The sequence below is a fragment of the Diabrotica undecimpunctata genome, chromosome 1 (genome assembly GCF_040954645.1).
Source record: "Diabrotica undecimpunctata isolate CICGRU chromosome 1, icDiaUnde3, whole genome shotgun sequence".
Classification (NCBI taxonomy): domain Eukaryota; kingdom Metazoa; phylum Arthropoda; class Insecta; order Coleoptera; family Chrysomelidae; genus Diabrotica; species Diabrotica undecimpunctata.
The window spans coordinates 29,737,848-29,763,403 of record NC_092803.1 but is presented as its reverse complement, the minus strand read 5'-3'; the positions used below and the strand labels follow the sequence as shown (position 1 = coordinate 29,763,403).

At 37.2% G+C, this 25,556-nt stretch overlaps 1 protein-coding gene across 1 annotated transcript in view; it reads right to left on the bottom strand.

Annotated features, from left to right (window-relative positions):
• The window catches only part of LOC140435780 (adipokinetic hormone/corazonin-related peptide receptor variant I-like), a 378,597-nt gene that overhangs the window by 167,284 nt on the left and 185,757 nt on the right, over positions 1–25,556 (bottom strand). The window contains exon 2 of the mRNA XM_072524516.1: positions 14,289–14,675. Coding sequence (XP_072380617.1) covers positions 14,289–14,582 — 294 coding nt within the window. The 5' untranslated portion in view covers positions 14,583–14,675. The remainder of the gene's footprint in view (positions 1–14,288; positions 14,676–25,556) is intronic.

Genomic DNA, 25,556 nt, shown 5'->3' with positions numbered 1-25,556 from the left:
GGTGTAGTGATTCCTGCTAAGCGCATTAATGAGAATAATATTATTTGTAATGAGAAGTGTCGATTAAAATGTTCAACCAGGATTAACCAGAATACAAGAGTATCAATTTTTAATGACTTCTACAAACATGATAATAACGGGAAAAATGTAATTATTTTTAAATCAATTTTCATAAGTGAACCTCAGCGAAAACATAAGGGTGCAAACAGACATAAAACTGCATCTTTTAAGTACAGTATTACAGTAAATGGAACTCATGTGCCAATTTGTGAATCACCCCTAATGTCATTGTACCAAAAAGGCAGAAAGAAAGTATTTCTTATCCAAAACCAGACAAAAAAAGGTTTGTCAGCGCCGGAGTTAGACAAACGGGGCAAGCATAACAACAGGCCTACTAAACTTGATCTAGAAGTAAAAAAATATGTCATGGAACTTATTACCTCGTTTCCTGCTGAGTTGTCTCATTATTCTAGAGCCAACAATCCAAACAAAAATACTTATTACCGTTGTTGTCCGTTCCTAAAATGTATAAACTTTACATTGAAAAATGCAGACTAGATCAAGTTTCAGACGAATTTTTAGTAAAAGAGTCCATGTACAGATTTATTTATGATTACGAGTTCAATTTATCCATTGTATAACCTAAGAGTGATACATGTAGTACGTGTGATAGTGGACAATGTTCAGAAGAACATATTGATTTTTATAAATCTGCATTTGAGGCTCAAAAAGCTGACACGGAAAGTTCCAATGTGTTGAACGATGTATGTCATTATGGATCTGCAACAGACTATGCCATTGCCTCGTTTGTTCACATCAAAAGCTTTTTATAAAAGACAGATGTGGTTTTACAATGTCGGCCGGTATATAATTTCAAAAAAAGTAGTCAGGGCCAGTCAGGGGCCTATTTTTTACCTGGACAGAAGATGTAGCAAATCGTGGCAGTACAGAAATTGCAAGTTCACTGTTGAGTGCGGTTGAAATTGATAGAACAGTTCGAGAAAAAAATCATCTGAAAGTGTGGTCCGACTCTTGTGTCGGACAAAATAAGAATTTCCAGATTATTTGTCTGTACCTGTACATGGTTTTGAAAGGGTACTTCAAAACTATAGACCATAAATTTCCAGAGGTAAGCCACTCTTACCTAGACTCAGATCATGACTTTGGTCGCATCGAAAAGAATCTACGGAAACAGCCTAATTTATTCTTACCAGATGAGTATCGACAAATAATACTGCAAACAACCAAAGGAAACCAGGTTATAAATATGGAACACCATTTTGGGAACATTGAGGAATTAGCTACATCTCTAGAACTAGTAAATCTTCTTGGAGAGACTGTTCAATTTAGAGATGGCATCAAATGGATAAGAGTAGATGAATTTGGTAGTTATCTGTTTAAATATAGCTACGACCCCAATATGCTTTTCAAGAAAGTGGATATTCGACGTTATAGGTCTACCAATAAGACAAATAAAACTGTGTGTGTTATATCCCCAAATTTTGTTGTTCCAAGAATAAACAAGAAGATTGGCAGTTTGTCTGCAGAGAAAAAAGAAGACATCAAGCAGTTATTGCCATATGTACCCCTTGAACACAGATGGTATTAGGAAGCAATTTTGCAGGGCAATTAAAAAGGTATAGTTGTATACCATTTTTGCATTGACTAACAGAATGTTATTTTGATTTATTTTAAACAAAATATACCTCTAATTTATGACTTTGGCTTCTCTTCTGATCTACACATAGCATCATGTACTTGTTTTCTTATACCCTATATCCTAATAGGTTGGTGAAGAAAGGTGCTATGTACATATTTGATTTTTTTTAAAGGGTGAAATGTATATTTTTCAATAAAAAATTGCTCGCAAGAACTTTTGTTATCCAAAAGATTCTAGATTCAAAATTTGAGTTTTTTTAACAGGTTCTTGTAAAAATGCAACCAAAAAACTTTAACCTGGATTATCTCATTTTCAGTTATTTGTAACATAGCACCTTTACCTTCCAAGCCCTTTAATTATCTGGAAAATCACGAACAAATACACCTAACCGATTAATTGACCAAAACAATAAACCTATTTACAACCCAATTGAAATAAAACAAGTATGGGATTAAATATATTGAAGATCTTTTCGTGGACACAAGAACGGAACCAACACAAGTTGATAACGATGAAGCTCCAATAATATTAAAATCAGAGGTCCAACATGCTATAAACAACTCAAAATATGGCAGAGCCCCTGGGCCAGATGGAGTTCATATCGGGCTGATTAAACTTATAGATGAAGAGAATTTAAGTGCAATAACTATACTCTTTAACAACATATACAAATCTGGTGAGATCACTACAGAATGGTGCTATCGACTTTTATACCGCTACCAAAAAAAAAGAACCCCAAACACTGTAATGACTATAGATTGATCAGCTTAATGTCACACTTATTAAAAACATTTTTAAATATTATACATGCAAGAATATTCAGAAAGTGCAATAGACAGTTAATAGACAGTTTGGCTTTCGTAACGTCTTCGGAGCTGTGAAAACTTTGTATAGTTTCACAACTCTTGCCCAAAAATGTCGAGACCAACAAAAAGATTTTTTCGTTGCGTTTATAGACTATAAGAAAGCTTTCTACAAAGTTAAACATAACATGCTCATGAAATGTCTAAAGAGAAAAGGACTCGATAAAAATAACATTAATATAGTAAGAAATCTCTATTCGAACCAACAGGCTGTGGTAACGTTAGATAGAAATAGCACGGATGCGCAACAAATAGGTAGAGTAGTGAAACAGGGCTGTGTACTTTCACTATTACTATTCAATATATATTCTGAAAAGTTATTTACGTAAGCACTTGAAAACAGTACAGAAGGGATCAAGATAAATGGTGAAAATATATATAAAAATATGGCGTTATTCTGAATTTACAGTCATTATTGCTGAAAGTGAGATAGACCTGCAGACGTTACTAAACACAATTTGTGATACTGGGGAACAGTTTTGTTTACCAATATACATAAATAAAATAAAAACCATGGTTATCAGTGAGAGGGACGAAAGAGTAAGAGGGAGTAAAAAATGAAGATATTGAGCAAGTAGACAAAATGAAATACTTAGGAGTCTGGATTACGGAAGATCTGAATCCGAAATCAGAAATTCGCTCAAGAATAGAGCAATCAAGAGTAGCCTTTTTGAAAATGAGAAAATTTATGAGTAACCAAAGACTCAATCTGCAAATCCGATATCGGATGGTAAAATGTTATGTCCACTCTATTTTTCTTTATGGTGTCGAAGCCTGGACTGGTAATGTTGACTTAATGAGAAAACTGGAAGCTTTTGAGATGTGGCTTTTTAGGAGAAATTTGAAGATACTATGGACCGATCATATTGCGAACGAAATAGTGTTGCACAGAATGGGAAGAGACAGAGAACTTTTGATCACCATAAAAGACGAAAAACAGCATATTTGGGGAACATACATAGAAATGATAAGTACGAGTTGTTGCAGCTGATTATGAAGGGTAAAATTGAAGTAAAAATGGGTCTTGGTAGACGATAAATATCCTGGCTGAAAAATATTCGCGACTGGACCGGCTTAAACACACAGACGCTCTAAAGAAAAGCAGAAGTCAGAGGCGAATTTGTAATGTTTATAGCCAACCTTCATTAGTGGAGACGGCACGAGAAGAAGAAGATATAGCTTAATTCGTCATGTGTTTTCGACGGCCTTCGTAGTTTCTCATTGTGGGTCATTGTAATTTATCCACAACGCGTTTTGTGCACGTCAAAAATGTGAAAAATTAACGAAATTCACAACGCGTTATGGGTATAAGTCAAGTCAAGTCAAATTTATTGATCACATGCGACATTATACAAAGCACATTGTATGAGACAAGTCAAAGTTACAGACATACATCTTAAAAATATATAAATTAATAAACACGATAAAACATACTTAAAAGTTATTTTTAGAATATGGCTCTAGCTCACAAATTTATTGATGTACACACCTCCGAAAGTTTGACTGATGAAAGTCACTGAAGTAAATTCATTCGTATATCTATTGGTAATTTGTTAAAGAAACTTATGGCTTCATAATGTGTGCTACCTTCCAACAAAACAGAACGATGTTATGGAAGCATAAAGTGATTGTCTCTGAATCTTGTTGAATAAACATGGTAAAATAGAAATTTATTAAATTTATAAATCTTTATATGTAAATACATTATACACGAAAATATATACAGACCAGAAATTGTAAGAATATTGTTTTGTCTAAAGATGCCTCTACAAGAATCTCTAAATTTCATTTTATACATTATCCTAAGTGCTCTCTTCTGAAGTACCAATATCTGCTCTAATTCAGAGGTACAACCCCAGACTTCAATGCCATATTTGGCAATTGAGTAAATTTCTGCCAATGGTCAAATTCGGATATTCAGTACAGCATATAATATTTTTAAAAAAAGAATGTTGCAGTAAGTTACTTATTTAAAAGATTTATATTCGACTATGAAAAAGAGTTAAAAATAAAATGCAATATAATTGGTCAAAAAAAGAGCAAATAAAAAATTACATTATATAAATTATTTCCAGTGACATAATTTTTGCGAAAATCAGTACTAATTAATGCTCTGACTCTAATGATAATACTCCAGCGTATTAATTATTTCGTAAATGCCAGTGACGTATTTTCGTTTTAATTAAAGTAGAAAATTAGTAGATTTCCTAGAACATATACAAGTAATTGGGTCACAAGTTCCTCCCCCGTAGCTTGATTACATAAGAGAAAAGGGATAAAAACAACAAAAAAAACGCAAGATATTACTCGTGTTTCGGTATAAAATACTCGAGTAAAAGAAAACGGTAATCCTATTGTTTGTGTCAACTGATTAGACAGTTACTCTGGGGTATCAGTTTCGCTGCCATTTATTTTCAAAAAACAATTATGTTGTTTGTATTGTGTTTTCTTAAGTTGTATGGGACAAATGAACATTCATCTAAAGGTTTGATGAAAAGTGTTTTATTAAAGATACACAAATGTTGATATTTTTATATAGTTTTACTTTTAAAATGCGAAATCTTTATTTTATTGAAAAGTTTACGCATCCATCATAAGGTTATAACAGGAATACAATGTAGATTATAGTACACAATTCGAATATTTTGATTTTTATAATACAAACCTATCCACTTTACATGATTTGCGATATAATAAAAACTTTATTGATATTGTTCGGAATAGTGAACACGTTCATTTACAAAAAAAGGACAGTCAATTAAAAAAAAAAGTGGTACAGTAGGTGGTACCGAAGCCTAGCTCGAAGCTTAATACTATGTCTTCAGTTTTTTTTTATTTAAATAATATTTTTAAAGTTGAATTAATTTATTTTAATATGAATTTATTATTTTTATAGGTTTTAATAAAATTTAAAAAATTTACATATTGCATAACGGTCTCGCCCCGTCACGTAAATGAACACTTTCAATTGTTTAATATAACTACTGTTTCGTAAAAAGCCATATATCTATGTAAAAGGTATGATGACAGGTCACACCGTTTGTCTAATAATATAACGACGCCATCTAAGAAAAACGAACTACCATATTTCAATCATATTTTGTTTTGTAAAACGATACGTTTAATTAATATTTATATTATAATAATTAACAAATAATTTTAATATTATTTTTAAGGTAAAATTTAATTTAAAATAGTTTAAAGCTTTACGTTGATTTAGATATAAAATCCTAATGCCATCTGAACAAAGACGTCTGAATTAATTAATTTTTTGAAAATTGCTAAAAATATAGGTTACTTTAACACGTTGGACGCCAGCCTCACTTTACGCTTTTGTTACCAGATACCAGATGGGTACAAGTGTCAACAATATTTTTTCGGCCTTATGTTCCATTTTTTTTTATTAAAAATATCATCTACTTGCCTTCAGAGATCATAATTATTTTTGTTTTATAAATATATCTGCTTTTGTTTTTGAGTTATTCCTAATTTTCCTGTGACCTCCATGAGGGTCACGCGGTACCACAACTTAAATTTGAATTAATATACCGCGTGACCCTCATGGAGATCACAGATATTTTCAGCTGAAATGAGTAGAGGAAAGTTGGATAAAATGGCCCCCCTAGGTAAAATAGTCCCCTAAATTATTTCTCATAATTTGAATAAAATCATCGTTTATCTTTCTTTATTATATTTAGTACTACTAGCGCCACCTATGTACGAAGTTGTGAAGATGCGCGAGACGTATTAAGCTAGTTTTAATATAACCTATAAAAACACACGTGATACTGCTAATTTCGTGCTCGCAAAAATTGTGTTTTTAGGCGTTTTAATTAAAGTAAGTAGAATTTTTTTTAATGGAGTTTAAAAAGGTATTTTTTCTGATTATTTCAGATCTGTTACAATTTCTCTAATTATCAGAAGTCACTCACGTAAATTAGTTTTTAAATTTGATCCGATTTTGAGATAAAATGGGCCCTCCATGGTGAGGCAAAATGACCCCGGGACCATTTTACCCTTGCTTAGCCTATAGTAATATTTTTTATAACAATCAAATGTAGTTATATTTTCTTTACAAAAATAATGGTTAGAACTTATATTCGGAAGACGACAAGACAGCAATTGGATCCAAATTCTATGAAATTTGCTTTGGAAAATATTTCTAACAGTATGTCTTTTAAAAGAGCTGCTAGGCTTTATAATCTACCCTTGAGTACTTTAAAAAGGAGTGCCAAAAATCAAAATGTATTGGTAAATGAACTAAAAGTAGACTACTTTATTCATAAAAGAGATGTCAGCAAATTATCGTTATTTTTTTAGGCAACAGGTTATTCAAAAATCCTTGGTCTACAACATTTAATATATAAAGTCTAGTTTAGTATAAACTAACTAGTCTAAATTTGGTATACAACTACAACAGTCTACAACTTAATTATTTCGTTTTTTGTTATGTGTAGCCTAAAAAATAGTTAGAGGGACCATTTTGCCTCACTTTCCCCTATGTATGTGCTTTTGATGTCATTATGTTTCTCTTGTTTTAGGGAGTGATCACAGGAAACAATTCGTTAATCTAAATACAGCTATAAACATTTAAAGTTATCTAATATCTAAAATAATTCCGTAAAATGTCTAGAAAATCTAACAGATCAAAACCGTTGACACAGGAAGAACTCGAGAGGTTAATTGAGGAAAGTGATGATAGTCTTGAACCTATAGACGATTCAGATGCAGATCCGGATTTTAACATTCAACCTAATAGTGATAGTAATGACTCTAGTGGAGAAGACACAAGTAACGATGAATATACTGGTTCAAAATCAAAAATAAGAAGACTTGAAGAGCTTGTGCAGGAACCAGGTCCTTCACGAGTTGAACAGTTCGCACAGAAACCAGGTCCTTTGCGACTTGAACAGTTCGCACAGAAACCAGGTCCTTCAAGAGTTGAACAGTTCACACAGAAACCAGCTCATTCCCGAGTTGAACAGCTCGCAAAGGAGCCAGAATTTGCACAAGATGAAGAACTAGCGGCAGAACCAGTTGCTCATGAACAAGAAGCCTTGACTTTCACCTGGGGGCCTGTTGAGAATGACCCACCATACTTTGAATTCACTCCTGGGGAAAATGTTGGATTCAAAAATAATATCTTGTTGGAACTTCAAGGTCGGCACCCAGCTGCATACTTTGTACACTTCATTTCCAACGTCGTTCTGGATATTATTGTAACAGAGACCAATAAATATGCTGAAAAAGTATTGGGATCCAATCCAAATAGTACCTCTAGACTAAATGCATGGAAAAACACAACTGTGAGTGAAATAAAAACACTACTTGGACTTCTGTTATGGATGGGACTTTGTAAGTACAGTAAAATCAATTGGTACTGGTCAACAAACAGACTTTTCCAGAATCAAGTTTGCAAGGTCATGTCGAGAAATAGATTTGAAATTTTAATGAGAATGCTACATTTCGCGGATGACAACGACCGGCAGCCCAATGATCGTTTACATAAAATCTCATCTATTCTCAATATCATAAAAAATTCCTTCCAAAACGCGTATGTTCCTGGGAAACATGTCTGCATTGATGAGAGTAATATACCGTGGAGAGGCCGGCTTCATTTTCGCCAGTACATCCCAAATAAACGACATCGCTATGGGATCAAAGTGTTTAAACTTTGTGCGGCCGGTGGATACACATACGGTTATAAAGTCTATACTGGGAGAGATCTAGAAAGGACAGGAAACGTATCTGATAGTGTTGTTTTTGATTTGATGGCCCCTTTGCTTGATTCTGGGAGGTATTTGACAACTGATAATTGGTATACCAGTGTCAATCTGGCAGCCAGACTGCTCATGAGAAATACTCATCTTACGGGAACATTGCGGTCTAACCGAAAAGGCAATCCTGCTGCAGTGGTGGGTTCTAGACTAAATAAAGGCGAGATCAAAGCTCAGCAGTCAAACCATGGAGTAACCGTTTGTAAATGGAAAGATAAGAGGGATGTGTTAGTGCTCAGCACATGTCACACAGATTCAATGGTTGAAGTCACGCGACGACACGGAGCTGCAATCATGAAACCAGAAATCGTGGTAAGCTACAATAAATCAAAAGCGTTTATCGATCTCTCTGACCAGATGAATGCCTACTCTCCGTGCTTGAGGAGAACTCTCAAATGGTACCGCCGTCTCATTTTGGATTGCATACTAGGCACAACCATGGTAAATGCATTTGTTATGTACAATGCAAACAATCCGAATAATAAGCTTAGTGTGACGGATTTCAGGCATAAGGTTGCCGAAGAACTTCTCTATCCTACCGAAGAAGCACCCCTTACACCAGCCCCACTACCTGCCAGAGAACATAGATTGCAAGCTGTTGAGGGACTTTATCAAAAAGTAAAGAGGAGGTGCACTGGTTGCTATAAACGTCTTAAGCGTGAACGAAATCGTAAATATGCTGCAGCTCACACCAAAAAAGTCATCACCAAATGTTCATCTTGTGACAAATTCTTCTGCCTTTCTTGTTTCAATGAAAAACATCCTTAAATTAGGTCACATGCATGAATTGACTGTGCTAAGAAGTGTTTAGTTTTATTATAAGCATTGTATTGTTAGTTTTGTTAGTTCGATTTTCATAGTTTTTTTTTTGTAAATTGTATGATTCTTTATTTTGTCCATAATAAAAAACAATTAACTGCATTATCTTGACTAAATTATTCATATTTTCCTTCCAAAATGATGTAGACCATTGTATGCTTAATACACATGCTATCAGAAAACCAAGTAGACCAAGGTGTAGCCTGGTACCACGGCAACATTTTCTCCATAAGAAATACATTGAAACGTGATCCCAATACGAGCCACATGTACAGAATTACAACAGTGTCGTATGGCCTCCATGGGGCCATACGAATGGGGCCCGTATCACATGTACCCAAGTTCAAATGGCAGTGTGATCCCCATAGGGGTCACATGCACCAGACTATAAGAGACTATGATCCCCATAAGGGTCACGTGGCGACCAATGTGTTAATTGTAAGGTAAGAGGTAAGATCAATGACGTATACCATATATTTATTATACGTCACTGGGTAAGCTTAACATACACTTACTAGAGAAATAAATACACTTCACTCCGGAAATCGTTCTCAAAAAACGTTTTTTTGTACAAAATGTGTATACACATTTTTACATAATTTGTACAATAAACAAGGTTAAATAGTGGAAATCAAAACGTTAAATATTAGTTAATTAACCCATTCGCTGCCATGTTCCAAATCTGGAACAATTGTTGGTTTCGCTGCTGGTTACAAGATGTCACTGTTGGTCTTAACTCTGATAAACTATTTGTTTTCGGTAGTGTCAAAACAACACGTGCGTACTGAATTTACTTAGTGATTTCGTATAAGTGGCTTTTGTGTTGTGATTCATATCAAAATTTCAAGGAAGGTGCAGTTGTATAACTTCTAGTTTGATTATATCTATTTTCTGTTGTGAAATATTGCGATCGGGATAAGTTTGGTAATATTATATGCCTATACAATATATCTGTATCGTTTAATCTCAAATTGAATAAACAGAGTAACCTCTAGTTTTTGTATGTTTCAAAAAATGGAACTTGGCTGTATATGTTGCTAATTGAGGTTTTTCTTTTTAGTTTGGAATTATGGATGTGAAAACATTTTATGGAAAGCAAACTAGTTGTTCAGCTGATACTCTGAAAAATCTTATTGATGATCTAAATGAGAAGCAGTTTGATTCTGCATATACATTTATCCTCCAGCGGAAGATTCTGATGGACATTCTGAATTATCGGATGATGTGAATTTCAATGATTTTTCTGATAAGTTTTCATCAAAGATACTGAACGCACCAGCTGAGGCAACTCTTATTTCACAATGTGAGACACAAGACGCTGAAGATATGTTCTCGACGAGCGATAATGAACTTCTAATAAATGTGGGTCAATCGAATAAAAGAGCGAATAAATCCAATAGACAAAACGACTGGAAAAGAGGTGATTTCATCATCAAGAAAATAGGTGAAGAAATAGGTGAAAAGAGGTGATTTCATCATCAAGAAAATATCTCACTTTCAAATCGAAATAATGTTCACTGTGAAAGTGCAATCGATTTTTTTACACTTTTTTGGTGTAAATGATAAAGTTAGTAATGGGTTCGGAATACCACGTTAAAGATATTCTGATAAATAAAGCCAAACTTCTGGAGAACAAAGCCACGGAAAAATTCTCAATAATTGACGACAAGACGCCCATCTAACAAGTACGTTTAAAAGAACTCCGAAGTGAGCTAGAAACTCGTAAAAATAACGGTGAACATGATTTAACTATTAAATACATCAATAGCTCTCCCAGAATCACGAAATTTCGTTTATAATTTTTCTACCGACAAATTTAATGACTGGCTATTTCTATATACTAATTTAGGTTCACTTTCCGCTAAGTTTGACGAACTTGTATGCACAGTGCAACTTCTTAAACCTGACATTATTTGTATTGCCGAATGTATGCATTTACTTATCTAATATTATTACCACAACTTTCAAAATTAACATTAAGCTAATAGATATTACTGGAATAGATGCAATTTACTTATCTATTACTAAAAATTCTTTTTGCCTTAATTTAGTATGTATATATCGTTCACCTACTACACTACTTGCACACGATAATGTTTTCTTCACAAAACTTGAAGAACTATCATCTCTTGATAATCTTATCATTACTGGAGATTTTAACTTCCCAGAGATTACCTGGCCAATAACTTCATTATCTGACGCCGAAAACGCTCATAATTTATTTAAAAGCTTTGTAGTAAATTCAAACCTGATACAACTCATTACAGAACTTACTAGATTAGGAAATAATAACCAACCTTCTACTTTAGATCTAGTGCTTATTAATGACGAACAGCTGATTTCATCTCTCGACATCAGTTCTCCTATAGGAAAGTCAGATCATGCAGTTATAACGGCTCACATTCAGTTCAATCAAATATTACCCCGCAAAAATAATATTGTAACATATGCTACTACCGACTTTTCTGAAGTGGACATTAAACTCTCTCAAATCGACTGGCATTTATTTTTTGCAAACTTAAACGACCCTTCATTAATGTGGACTGCATTTCTCGATAAAGTCCACAATATAATTTCTACAAATACCACTTTCCGTAAGAGTTATAAAAACAACCTTAAACCCTGGATAAATCGAACAGCAATTAAACAAATTAACCACAAACGACATCTATGGCGAAAATTTAAACACACCGGGCTTCTTAGTGATTTCCAAAGCCACCGCAGATTTTCAAATAACTTAAAAACATCTCTAAAAACCCTAAGACAAAATTTTGAAGCAAATGTTATCGAAAGCGGCAACATTAAAAAAGTCTACAAATACATACGTTTCTCCATGACATCTAAAGTTTCCATTCCTCTACTTCAAAAATTCAACCAGACTTTATGCTCTTCTGACAAAGAATCTTCCGAAACTCTCTCTTTAGCATTTTCACAGGTTTTTACTAAAGAATCGAATGATGGTTATCTACCTGCTATTAACTGTAATCGTGTCGGCGCATCCTTACAGCAAGTTGAATTCACAGTGGATCATGTCAAACAACACTTAATTAAACTTCGCACAGCCGCTTCACCCGGTTTAGATAGTTTAACACCAAAACTGTTAAAAAGGTACGCAGACACGCTTGCAATACCCTTACGTTAATTATGCAAACTTCTTTCATCCAGAACTCCTTACCCCCTAGTTGGAAATTAGCTTCTGTTACCCCTATTTTTTAAAAAGGCAACAAACTCGATCCCAACAATTATCGTCCTATTAGCTTGCTGCCAGTAGTTGCCAAAGTTATGGAAGCCATTATCTCCGAGGAGATGACCAAATTCCTTCTCCAGGAACATGTTATTCCAACACAACAACATGGATTTGTCTCTGGTCGCTCTACTCTAACCAACCTCTTACATTGTGTTAACGACTGGACGTCATCCCTTAACAGTTCGCAGCCGGTCGACGTTGTTTATCTAGATTTCTCTAAAGCCTTTGACCGTGCACCTAAGCGCAGACTTCTACATAAGCTAGAACATTTCGGAGTTCGCGGTACTTTACTTCGTTGGATAGATGATTTTCTGACAGATCAATATTACAAAGTTAGAGTTGGCGAATCTTTCTCACAGGACAGGTTAGTGGAAAGTGGAGTGCCTCAGGGTTCCGTCCTTGGACCTCTGCTGTTTACAGTTTACACCAGCGATGTTCCTTATTATGTCTCAAGTAAAATATCGTTCTACGCTGATGACACAAAAATATATGACAATCCAATCACAAACCAGCTAACACTCCAAATGGACTTGGACTCTATTTTAACTTGGTGTTCCCAGTGGTTACTACCCTTAAACGCCGAAAAATTTGTAGTGCTTCAAATTGGCAAAAATAACCTACTTGTGCCGTACTTTGTTAACGGGTAGCCGTTAGATTCAGTGTTTTCGTATAACGATCTTGGTGTTATCATAAACAGCAGCCTAACTTGGTCCGACCATATTACCTCTATTTGTAAACGTACGAACTCCAGACTGTATCTTATTCGGAGGTGTTTTTCGAGAGTTTTAATGCAATCATTCTGTAAACTTTACACTCTTTACGTAAGACCCATACTTGAATATGCTGGACCAACGTGGTATCCTTATCTGGTTCGAGACAAGACTATGTTGGAAAACGTCCAAAGAAAAGTCACCCGAATTTCTTTGGGACCGAGAAGACCTTCCTATGCAGAAAGACGTAGTATGGCTAACCTAACTTACTTTGACCTTCGCCGACAACGTGGAGACTTAATTAAAACTTTTAAAATATTAAAATTCAATTTTGGAAATCTCGATGACATTTTTATCATTACTCAAGATGAACGCCTTAGAGGTCATCAGTTCAAACTAAAGAAAGAAAATTTTTCTACTAGATCAAGGCAGAACTTTTTACCAAATAGAGTTTTTGAGTGCTGGAATAACCTTAACGATAACATTGTCTCTGCTCCCTCTACCAATTCGTTCAAAAACAGACTTGACCGTTTTACATTATAGTTAAAATATTGTTTTTCTTGTAAACCAAAAATTGTAATTTTATTTCTTTTATTTGTAATTTTTGTTTTTTTTTTACTAGTAGGTTATTAATGAAATTTCTTTGTTTTTGGGCATAATAGGGACTTAGTTCCTCTGCCCTCGCTTATGTATAATAATATTAATAATAATAATAATAAATTATTATTACTATTTTCAATACCTTTCAAACGAGGTATCACTTGCCATGAGGTCTCATTTAAAATTATCTGTTACAGTGGCGCTGTAACGTCATCTGTCACTATTACGTCACCTGTTATGACCAGTTGAGAAGCTTAGGTTTGTTTATTACCTCACTCCAAATTTCACTATTGTAACAAAAGCTGTTCAAAAGATACTAAGGGGGGAAAATATTTTTGACTAGCACAGTATTTCGCTACAAGCGATTGAATAAAGCAGAATATGATGAAATATTTATCGTAATATCTTTAATATCATTTAAACACTTTCAGTTTTCAATGAAATTTGTTCCTAATTTTAAAAATATACTTTACATTTTTTTCTTTTTAAAATTTAAATAAGGACTAAAATAAAAACTAACGTACGATGTACGCTGTTTATTTACTTGTTTCTAAACCTATCGCTTGCCAAAAAAATAAGTTAAAAAACAACTTCAAAATATGATCTACTTACCTCCAGTGGAATCATAATAAAGGTGACAATTAAGTCAGCAATTGCTAGATGCGTAATCATTAAGCTGATCCTGGACTTCCGATGTCTCGAACGATACAACGATATTAACACTGTCAGATTACCTACAGCGGCAACCACGAAAAATACACAATACACGGAAATTTCGCGAAAATTAGGCTGACTCCAAAGGTCCGTCTTCGAATCGTTGCCGAGCTGAGTTTCATTGGATAGGCTTAGATTAATGCTGTTTATTGTCGATAAAATGAAGTTGTCCTGATCGTCTTCAGTTTTCATTTTTCCATTGGCGAATAGGTTAATGATCAGGCTACTTGAAATTTAGTGTCGTTATGCGAATACTGTGTCATGGCGTTAAGCGAGGGAATTATTCTGAAACAAAGAAAAATCCAATTAGGTTAACTAGATTAATAATTATTGTATAATATATTTGCCTACGCTTTTATTATATATATATATATATATATATATATATATATATATATATATATATATATATATATATATATATTTGGTTTCAGTTGTTTTCCGGGTTTGACTCCGCGTTAAATATTTTTGGAAATTAGATTTAAAAAATATAAAGATGGTGATGATGACGAAGCTCTTTCAGATGATGCATCCGAACAAAATACAGACGGAGAAACTATAGAAAATGAGAATTTTGAAAACCAGGAAGAGAGGGACTATATCCCAAAAAAAAATTAAGCTTAACAGTAAAATCAACTAAAACTAGAATTGCCATTTTGTTTTCTCACATGCACGACTTTTTCCTGTGCAAAGTAATAAAAAAGATATCGAATATCCTGTTGCTCTGTTTAAAAAAATGTTAGATGATAATATTATCCAGATGTTAGTAACAGAAACAAGAAGGTATGCCATTTTTAAAAACTATCCAGATCCTCAAATTACGGGGAAAAATTCGATGTTTCATTGCCTTTCTAATCGTGAGTGGATACGATTGCAAACCTAGCAAGCGACATTTTTGGGACAGCCAGCCTGGCATTCGAAATGAAGCAGTTTATAATGCCATGAGACGGGAAAGATTCACTTAGATAATGCGATTTATACACTGAGCAAATAACTCCAAAGATGCTAATCGCAAACTCTTTAAACTCTGACCGCTTGAGAATATTAGTTTTGGTTTTAAGATGTGGGCGCTCAATTCCTACAATGGATATCTTCTAGATTTTGAATTTTACCAAGGCAAACAAAAAGATATACACACCACAGTTAGGGAAACCTTTGGAAAACCTTCTACTCCGCCGATAAAAATATTGGAGCAGATACCACATAAAGAATATCCTTATCATTTCTATATGGATAAACTTTTCACTAATATAAACGTATTTAACTACTTGTACTTAAAAGAATGTAATATTACGGGAACCTTTAGGGATGAAAGAATTCCTAAAATGTCCAATACCGAGAAAAAAAGAAGTGAAAAATTTGGACCGTGGTAGTTTTGCTTCATGTATTGACAGCGATTATGGAATTTTTTCATAAAGTGGGTAGACAATGACTTTGTGACTGCTGCATCTACAGCTTATAGTGCTGCGCATGTGGGAACTGTGCGTAGATATGGCAAACAAGAAAAAAAAAATATGTGCAAATTCAAAGACCCCAAATCATTGCCAAATATAACAATATTATGGGAGAAATGGATTTAATAGACCAAAACATCTCTACATATAGAAAGAAGTGGTGGTGGTGTATCTTCACATGGCTTATTGATGCAAGTATTAGTAACAGCTGGATGCACTACAAGCACCACTACCTCAAGATTTTCCAATAAGATTTCAGAAGATGTATTGCACAGTCATATCTTAAAAAATATACAAATGCTTCAAAGCATAGAGGAAGACCCAGTTCTTCGAAATTAAGTGTCTCGCCTAATAGAATCTTAGACAATCTAAGGTACAATGGAAACAATCACCTGTTTAATATTTATCCTTCTCCTCAGTCCTAATCCCTTTTGGGATGTGGTGACACCATCAGACCTTTACATTTTTTTTACGATTTCTCTCCATCCTTCTCTGTTCTGGGCTAGTTGTTTGGCTTCATGTAACCCTTGGTTAACCCTTAGTTTTCATCCGTCTAGCACCTTTCGCATAATGTGTTCGCTGTAGATATTAAACAGAGTTGGCGAGATTATGCATCTCTGCCTGACACCTGCCTCTGTTCTTAAATGATCGGAATGGGTGTTGTTATTTTTACTGTGCACTTATTATTTTTATATAGACTGCTGATTAGTTGAGTTAAGTGGTGGGGTGTTTCCATTTCCGCTAATATGAACCATAGCTGCTGCCATTTCAGTTTATCGAAGGCCTTTGTGTAATCCACAAAGCACATAAGCATAGGAGTATTGAATTCACGAGTTTTTTCGATTGGTTGTCTGACAGGATGTGTTCTCTTGCGCCTTTTCCTGGGCAAATCCCGCTTGTTCTTCTGATATCTGAGGCAATAAAAAAGCTTTTAGTCTTTCATGTATTACATGAAGTAGAACCTTGCTTGCATGGGATATTAAGGTTACCGTTCTGTAGTTGCTGCAATCTAGCCGGAGTTCCTTTTTTGAATATAGGGATGAAAGTGGATGTTGTTCAGTCGTTGGGCCACTCTCCGGTTTCCCAAACCTTTTTGCAGATCATATGCATAACATTTACTCCGACATCTTCAGTCTCTTTTAAAACTTCTGCGGTAATCTGGTCTGCGCCAGGAGGTTTTTTTATTTTTCAACTTTTTGATTGCCTTTTCTACCTCTGACTTTAAAATGTTTGGTTCTCTCTCTGTAGTGAACTTATCGTGATTTGCATTCTGGGGATCAACTGCATATAGACTTTGGCAATATTTTCTCCATACCTCCGCAATCCCTTTCTCGTCATTTATAATATGTTGGTTTTGATCCATTATTGTTTGTGTGATTGGTTTAAATTCCCTGGATAGATATCGGACTTTGTTATATAGCTATATATTAATATTTATACCTAACAACAAAAGACGTCGTTGTGCAGGACAGGGGTATAGCAGTAGTACTCGAACAATGTGTAGCAAATGTGATGTCGGCATGTGTATTGATTGCAATTATAATTTTCATATGAAGACATTTAGTTATAATATAAATTTCATTATGTTTCTTAAGAATTTATTTTATTTTAGGTACGGTACCATAATGACCTAGCGTTACATTTATGTTACACATATTTTTTGTGAGTTAATAAGTTTTTGGGTTAAAAAATTGTTAATTTGTCTATTATTATACATTTTTAATAACAATATATTAGTTTTTTTAATTAATTACAAAAAAAAATAACTTGGGTCATAATGGGATAAATAGAACCCCCTCTATTTCTCTACAGTAGAGAAAACTCTACGTTCTTTGAAATTAATAATGGTCTAAGACAGGGGGATGCGCTGTCTTAGACCATTATTAGACAAATATTAGAATGAATGATGTTGGTTTCTAAAAACCCCCGAACTATCCAACAGAGAATTCAAATTAACAACTATACCTTTAAGCAAGTCAAATAATTTACATTTCTTGGATCGCTAGTAAACGCAACAAAAGCGATAAGCGACGAAATAAAAAACGCATAGCAATAGCAAACAGAACTCTTCGCGTTAAAAAATAAAAATATAAAATGTGCAGTAAAGATCAATATAATAATATACAAGACCTTAATAAAACCGGTTTTGATATATGGGGCTGAAACGTGGACCTTATCTCAAAATGATGAAAGACTTCTTGATATTTTTGAGAAAAAAATCCCTAGAAAGAATTTTAGGACCGTAAATGATAATGGGCTATGACGTCGAAGGTACAACTTTAAACTATATCAGTTATACACCGATTAAGATATTTTGAAATTCGTTAAAGTGCCGATACTTATATGGGCTGTACATATTGCTAGGATGTCAGATCACGAATATATGAAGAGATTTACATTTTCAAAACCAGAGGGCACAAGAAGCAGAGGACGATCACGAAAGAGATTGATTGATAATGTGGAAGAAGACCTACAGATTCTAAGGGTCAGAAGATGGAGGGAAGTTGCCAGGAATCGACAGGAGTGGCTACTTCTTTGTGAGCAGGCCAAGATCCAAAACGGATTGTCGAGCCACTTATGATGATGATAATGCGATATGCGATATATGACAGAGCCGCGTCATTTCTGTTTCTAATCACAGAACGAATCACATGTAGGGCTTTCCCAGATAAGTCTAGATGAGTCGTAATAATTTTTGTATAAGTTATATTGTACCGGTTTAAGTATGGCTAGGGCATAACAACTTCAAATAGTAATGTTTTTTTTTAATATTGGACGGTTAAGTCTGTCTTTAGTAGTGTTTGTTTTACAATTTTATTTTTGTCTGTCTTGGAATATATGACTAAGAGTGACTAAAATCCTTTGATGGATTATAGATTAGCCTTTGACAGATTTGGGAATTTTGACGTGACAACGTCTTAAATTAGGTTGCGGCTCGGAGTCACTCATGAAAAAGTGTAACGCCCGCTCACGTCTGTTACGATGAGTCACCGAACGAGAGAGAGGCCCGCCGGACCGACGAATGCCTTGCGTCTCTCTCCCACTCAAACATGATCGGTCCGCTGCGCGCGCAGCACTAGAGAATTAGGCGCGTTGAATCGGTGAAAATCACTCAAATAGAAATTAGTTAAGTTTAAGTTTACATGTACAATGTTTTAGTAAACAAAATATATTTCTATAGTTAAAATTTGTGCAATTCTTATTTTCATTCAATTCCTTGTTCCTATTGTGCAATTTAATAATATTCATATCAATAAATATTCTACCGAGAAAAAGACGTTGTCACGTAAAATCTTCGCCCGTAAAACCGACTTTACAGGCAACCGATTTTTTTTTTCTATATGTACTATGTTTACGTTTATCTCGTGCCTGCCTACTTCATGAAAAAACAAAACAGTCAATAAAATTGTAACTGACGAGAACTTCGCTAGCAACATAATGTTTTCCAACGAAGCAATATTTAAGTTACTTAACCAACGAGTTACTTAAGTAAACCTACACTGGATACGTGAAAATCTTACTTAAAGGCCACAAAACTAAATGTAAGGTGGGGTATAGTGGGTACTCAGGTGGTTTTTACAGACGGAAATTCAACAAGCGATAATTATGAAATTCTACTTGAAAATGAAATTGTACCTGCTCTGAAAAAACGTTTTAAGGCAATTTTAATGAGATGGTTATCGTAAGACGGAATTGCAGCTCATTTTGGTGTAAATTTTTGGCGTTTTACCTGAGCCTCTTCGTTCACCCGATTTGAATCCTAAAGATTATTTTTACTTGAGATACTTGTTAAGTACAATTTATAACACAAAACAAGCAAGTGGTGCAGAGCTAATGAAAAAAATTATCTATGAATCCATGTGAAATTCTAAAACAAAAACACGGAGAAATGTAATCGATGCATTTTACCATCGTTTAGGATACTGCCAAATTAAAAACACCTGATATTTTAAACACTTACCTAGGTAAATATTAATTTAGCAATATATATACCAAGACTAATGATCAATTACAAACAACAAATTTTAAATCTTTTTTTTTATTTATTTACGCTGTAACCACCAGGGTTATTAGCGACCTAAATATATAATACAGGTAAAGTTAGAAAAAATTACAATAATTGATACAGTCCTGAGTCTTTAAGATAACTTATTGTGTTTTTAATGTTCATGTTTTTTCCTAGGGCTTCCTTTATATTATTTGGTATAGTGTTCTTCTTTCTTGCTGCTTCATATGTTTTGCACTGAGTTAGTATATGCTTCACGGAGAGTGTTACTTGACAATTTTCACACATTGGCGGCACAGTTCGCGTAAAGAGGTGTTTATGTGTAAAGTTACTGTGTCCTAGTCGCAAACGTGTTATTCTCACTTGGTCCTGTCTATTCGCTGTTGGTTGGAGCCACGGTTTCACTAATTGTTTGATTTCCTTGAGTTTATTTTGTGATGTATATTTTACTTGATAAATAAACTATCGCACCACAGTCGAGTTTGGATCTAATTAAAGATTTATATACATGTAATAGTGTATTTTGATCTGCTCCCCAGTTTTTGCTGGAAATAGTTTTCATAAAATTTAGTCCTGCTTGGCATGATTTTTTAAGTTCTTCTGTATGTTTTTTCCAGGTGAGCTTTTGGTCGAAAACCATACCTAAAAATCTGATATTATTTGTGAAACTAAGGGTTTGATTATATAGCTTTAGATGTGGAGTTAGAGTGTTATTTTTTCGTGTAAATAAAATACATTTAGTTTTTGTTGGTGAAAATTGTAATCCGATAGTCCTAGACCATGATCCCTCCCCGGGACTGTAATTTTTCCTCGACGTTGGTGGGAGGGCCGAGTAACTGGTCTTGGTCCCTGAAATTGTGAGGGGAGCACGACCAGTGAAACTAAACACAGTCCCTAAGCGTCCAGCGCCTGTGCACCGGGTGGCCGCCGGACACCGCCGCTGGACGCAAGAAAGGCGTGGCAATTGAGGCGAACAGTTGCGGCGCCTTCGCCTTCAGCTTTTAGTTTACCCTTCCAACTTCCCTACGGCTACTCCAAATTTCTCTAATCTCAGTCGCCAAACTTCAAAACCCGGCGGCGGTGGGGTCCCACGCATTAGACGCGTCTGCCGGTGCGGGGACCCCGCCCTCGATCCTGACACACACACACACACACACACTTTTCGAGCCTTCCTCGACAGACTATCTAGGAGTAGCCGACTCACCCTATCCAACTTCCCGCCCCCTCACACCCCAACAGGAAGCTCGTAGCTCGGAAATTGTCGGCGAGGCACTGGTGGGGTCACTGACGCCAAATAGGTGACACCAATAAATACCACTAGAAGAGAAGACCAGCCCAACTGCATCTCAGCATGCATCACCGACTAGTCCTTATCCTCACGGAAGGATGAATGGCGAATTCCCGGCGCCAAAAAACGGGGACCTTTTGGCTATGGAATGGTAACCCAGACAGAGGAGTCCAGATGGAGAAAACCAGCTTTTAAAAAATCCGCAATTCAAGCTGGAAGACATCGCGGCGAAGGATGAATGGCCATGCGTAGTTGGTCGAGAGCGATTCCTGTAAGGAACCAGGCGACACCTCACAGTAATTAGCCTTACTCGGGCATGCGGGGCTCTGCTCGAGTGGACTGCAATTCCCTAGCTACTCGTGGGAACAATATGGAAAATAATATGGAAACCAATATTCCCGAACAACCCGTAGTAGAAAGCCCTGAAGGCCCTACTATACAGATAGCGAAGCCGACCAAAAGGAAGGCGGTCAGAGTCACCTCCCTAGAGGAGGTGGATCTAATGACAGACGAGGAGGTTATTAAGGCCAGGCTGGCCGGGGCCTCCAAGAAGAAAGTAAGGGATCTGGTGGGAAAAGGCCAGGATTACATTGAAGCCAAGCGCTCGGTGATCAAGGCCAACCTCACCAAGGTGCTTGGACGACAAAAGGACAATCCCCCTAAGTCTAAAGAGAAGGCGGAGCAAAAGCTGGAAATGGCTACGCAAAAGTCTACAAAGAAGCGACAAAGGTCGGACCACAGTACGCCGCCAGCGGAAGCCAAAAAGAGGCCGAGGAAGTCAGAAATGACTTTTACACAAGCCCTTTGCTCGGCAAAGGTGGCTGTAGTATGTGATGGCTTCCCTGGAGTCAGGATGGAACCCACAAAGCTTAAGGCAGTGCAAACATCCATCTTGGAGGCTCTGGAGAGAACGCCAGAAGAAGGGCCGCAAATCAGGCTGCTAAAGAGCACATTCAAGCCCGGTTACCTGGTAATGACGTGCGCGGATAGTGCAAGCGCACAATGGCTCAGGGACACTACTCCCACTCTGAAGCCTTGGGAAGGTGCAAGCCTCCAGGCTAAGGACGAGAATGAAGTCGAGAGGCCGTGTTCTTGCACTGTCTACATCCCAGACGAGGACGGAAAGAGGTTGGGGGCGGAAAGTGTGCTGACTCGATTAAGGGTCAGCAACCGAAAGCTCAACACCCGTATATGGACCGTTTTGGGCAAAACACCTGCAGAAAAAGGGCAGGTATGGGTCCTCTCAATGGACAAAGAGTCCTTTGAGGAACTCAACAAACTTCAAATGTGTCCTTACTTTGGCATCGGAAGAATTAAATTCCGTGTCAAGGATGATGGGTACATTAAGAAGGTTGCAGAGGCCGGACCATCGGGGTTGCAAGGCGTAACTGCCGCAACCTCGGCAGTCAAGGCTAAGCAAAAAAGAAAAGAAGTAAAACCTTCAGAGGGGCAAAGCTCTAAAGCAGCGCCAAAGAAGGTTAACACTTCGACCAAACACAAGGCTCGCCCTAAGGATGATAAGTCGAGGGAAGGAGCTAAAGAAGGAATAATCCCGAAAGAAGTCCGTACCGACTTGCAGGGGAGTGCTACAAACCCGCCCAGAAGGCTAGAAGCCACTGAGCGGGTGGCCGCTCCCATGGAAGGGGTAGAGGACACGGGAAAACCCGAAAGTTAGCCTTCAGTTTAGAGGAAGGCAGAGTAAAGGTCCTGCAGGTCAACCTTCATCATGCTAAAGCTGCGTCGGCGGTTTTGTGCAGAAGGTTTGACATGGAAGGCCTGGACTTGGCCCTACTGCAGGAACCATGGCTCCACGGAGGGAAGATTGCAGGCTTGAAGCCGCAACAAGGTAAGTTACTATACGATGCGAAAGGAGAGACACCTCGAGCATGCATTGTATATGGTAACGAAGTAAACTGTACACTGATTCCGGATCTTTGCTCCGGAGACTTTGTTACAGGTATTTTAACCGCTTCCACCGAGGAAGGTAGTAAAAGATGGTTGGTCTGTTCTGCCTACTTCGCTGGAGAGAAGGTCTTCCGCCCAGGCATAGTAGAGGACGTTATAACCTACAGCCGAAGGGAGAACCTTCATCTAATACTGGGATGTGATGCCAATGCCCACCATCTGGCATGGGGGAGTACGAACATCAACAGTCGAGGTGTCTTTACTACAGTTCATCTTAAGCATGGGTTTAGAAATAGCCAATATAGGAAATAAACCTACCTTCGTTACGGCCACGCGCAAAGAAGTCTTAGATGTAACACTTTGCAGTGAAAAAACGTACGATACTATAAAGAATTGGCATGTGTCAGAGGAACCTTCATGTTCCGACCATAGGCACATTCGATTTGATTTAATTACTTCGACTCGAATGGTGGCAAGGTTCAGGAACCCGAGAGAGACGGATTGGGAAGGCTATAGAGGCTCACTCGAGAAGTCTCTTGAGGGAGGAATCGGCACCATAAAAGATACGGACGATCTCGAACTGACAGTCGAAACGGTGAGGGGAGCTGTTCTGGCCGCTTACCAGGAGAATTGTCCAGAGAGAGAAAAGAAAGGAAAGAAAAACACACCCTGGTGGAATGAACACTTACAAAAGCTTAGGGCAGATGTAAGAAGGCTATTCAATAAAGCCAAATTCAACCAGGACTGGGCCATTTATAGAGAAAAACTGACGCAATATAATAAGGACATCCGAAAAGCCAAAAGAGACTCGTGGCGAAAGTTCTGCGAGGAAGTCGAACAGGCTCCCGCATGTTCCAGAATCCACAAGGTCCTGGCTAAGGATGGTATTGTGAATCAGGTCGGCCTCTTGAAGAAAGAGGACGAAACGTATGTAGAAACCCTGGAGGAAAGCTTAATAATGCTCACCAAGGTACATTTTCCCAGCTCATCCATTGACAATAATCCTTCGGTAGAGGTAGCTCATCCCAGAAGGCCTACTAAGGCGGACTGGAAATTAGCTACCGACATCACGAGACCGGAAAAAGTCAGGTGGGCCATCAATAAATTCCAGCCATACAAATCACCTGGAATGGACGGGATTTATCCAGCCTTGCTACAGAAGGGACAGGATGTGATCATCCCGCATCTAACAAAGATCTTCAAAGCTAGTTTGGCATGGAGATATATTCCAACCGCATGGCGAAGGGTGAAAGTCACATATATCCCCAAGGTTGGTAGGGTAATGGACCAGACCCCCAAGTCATACAGACCAATAAGTCTATCCTCTTTCCTAGCAAAAACGCTGGAAAGATTGATAGACAGGTATATTAGGGACGACGTGCTGATGGAGAATCCACTTAGCGATCGCCAATATGCATACCAGCCAGGAAAGTCAACTGACTTGGCGCTGGATGATCTTAACAGACTGCTCTCAAAGTCGCTAGATGACAAGGAGATAGCGGTGGCGACGTTTCTGGACGTGGAGGGAGCGTTTAATAACGTCTCCTTCGAGTCTGTAACGGACGCGCTTAAAAGAAGAGGAGTTCCTGCCTTCATATGCGAGTGGACAAAGGCGACCTTAACAAACAGGATCATTGTGTCCTCGTTAGGTGAAGCCACTATTGAAGCGAAGGCAGGAAGCGGCTGCCCACAAGGAGGAGTTTTATCCCCATTACTGTGGGCTACGCTTATGGACGACCTACTTAATACACTGACCAGGGAGGGTTTTTACTGTCTGGGTTATGCGGACGATTTGGTAATTGTAGTCCGAGGACGCTTTACCAAAATAATTTCGGAGAGACTTCAAGTCGCTCTGAGGATTGTGGACAGCTGGTGTGAGGAAGAAGGCCTGAAGGTTAACCCTAAAAAACATCTGTTGTTCCCTTCACCAGAAAAAGAGCACTGCAAGGCTTACAGCCACTAGTGCTCAAGGGAGTAGAAATCCCATTCACAAGTCAGGCCAAGTACTTAGGTGTAATATTCGACCAGAGGCTGACATGGAATGCACACATTCAGAAAGTCACACAGAAGGCCACTATGGCCCTGAACACATGTAGACGAATGTGTGGTAAGAATTGGGGGTTAAATCCTAAAATGAACCTCTGGTTGTACACAAGGGTTATAAGGCCCATGATAACTTATGGTTCAGTGGCGTGGTGGAACAAAACGCAACAGTCCGGGGCGATTCGATTGCTCAGTAGCACACAAAGGCTTGCATGCTTGAGTGTTACCGGAGCCATGAGAACAGCCCCAACGGACGCGCTAGAAGTTCTGCTAAACCTACCACCTCTGCATATATACATACAGAGTGAAGCCAGATCAACAGTACATCGGTTGATCCAAGGCCAAGCTCCAATAAGTATGATGCAGGGAGCTGATAACTTAAGGCTATACCAGGACATAAAGGCAGACCCCGTTCTAGGAATGCCTGTAGACCGAATGGTTACGAGGTATAGTTTTAACAAAAATTTTCA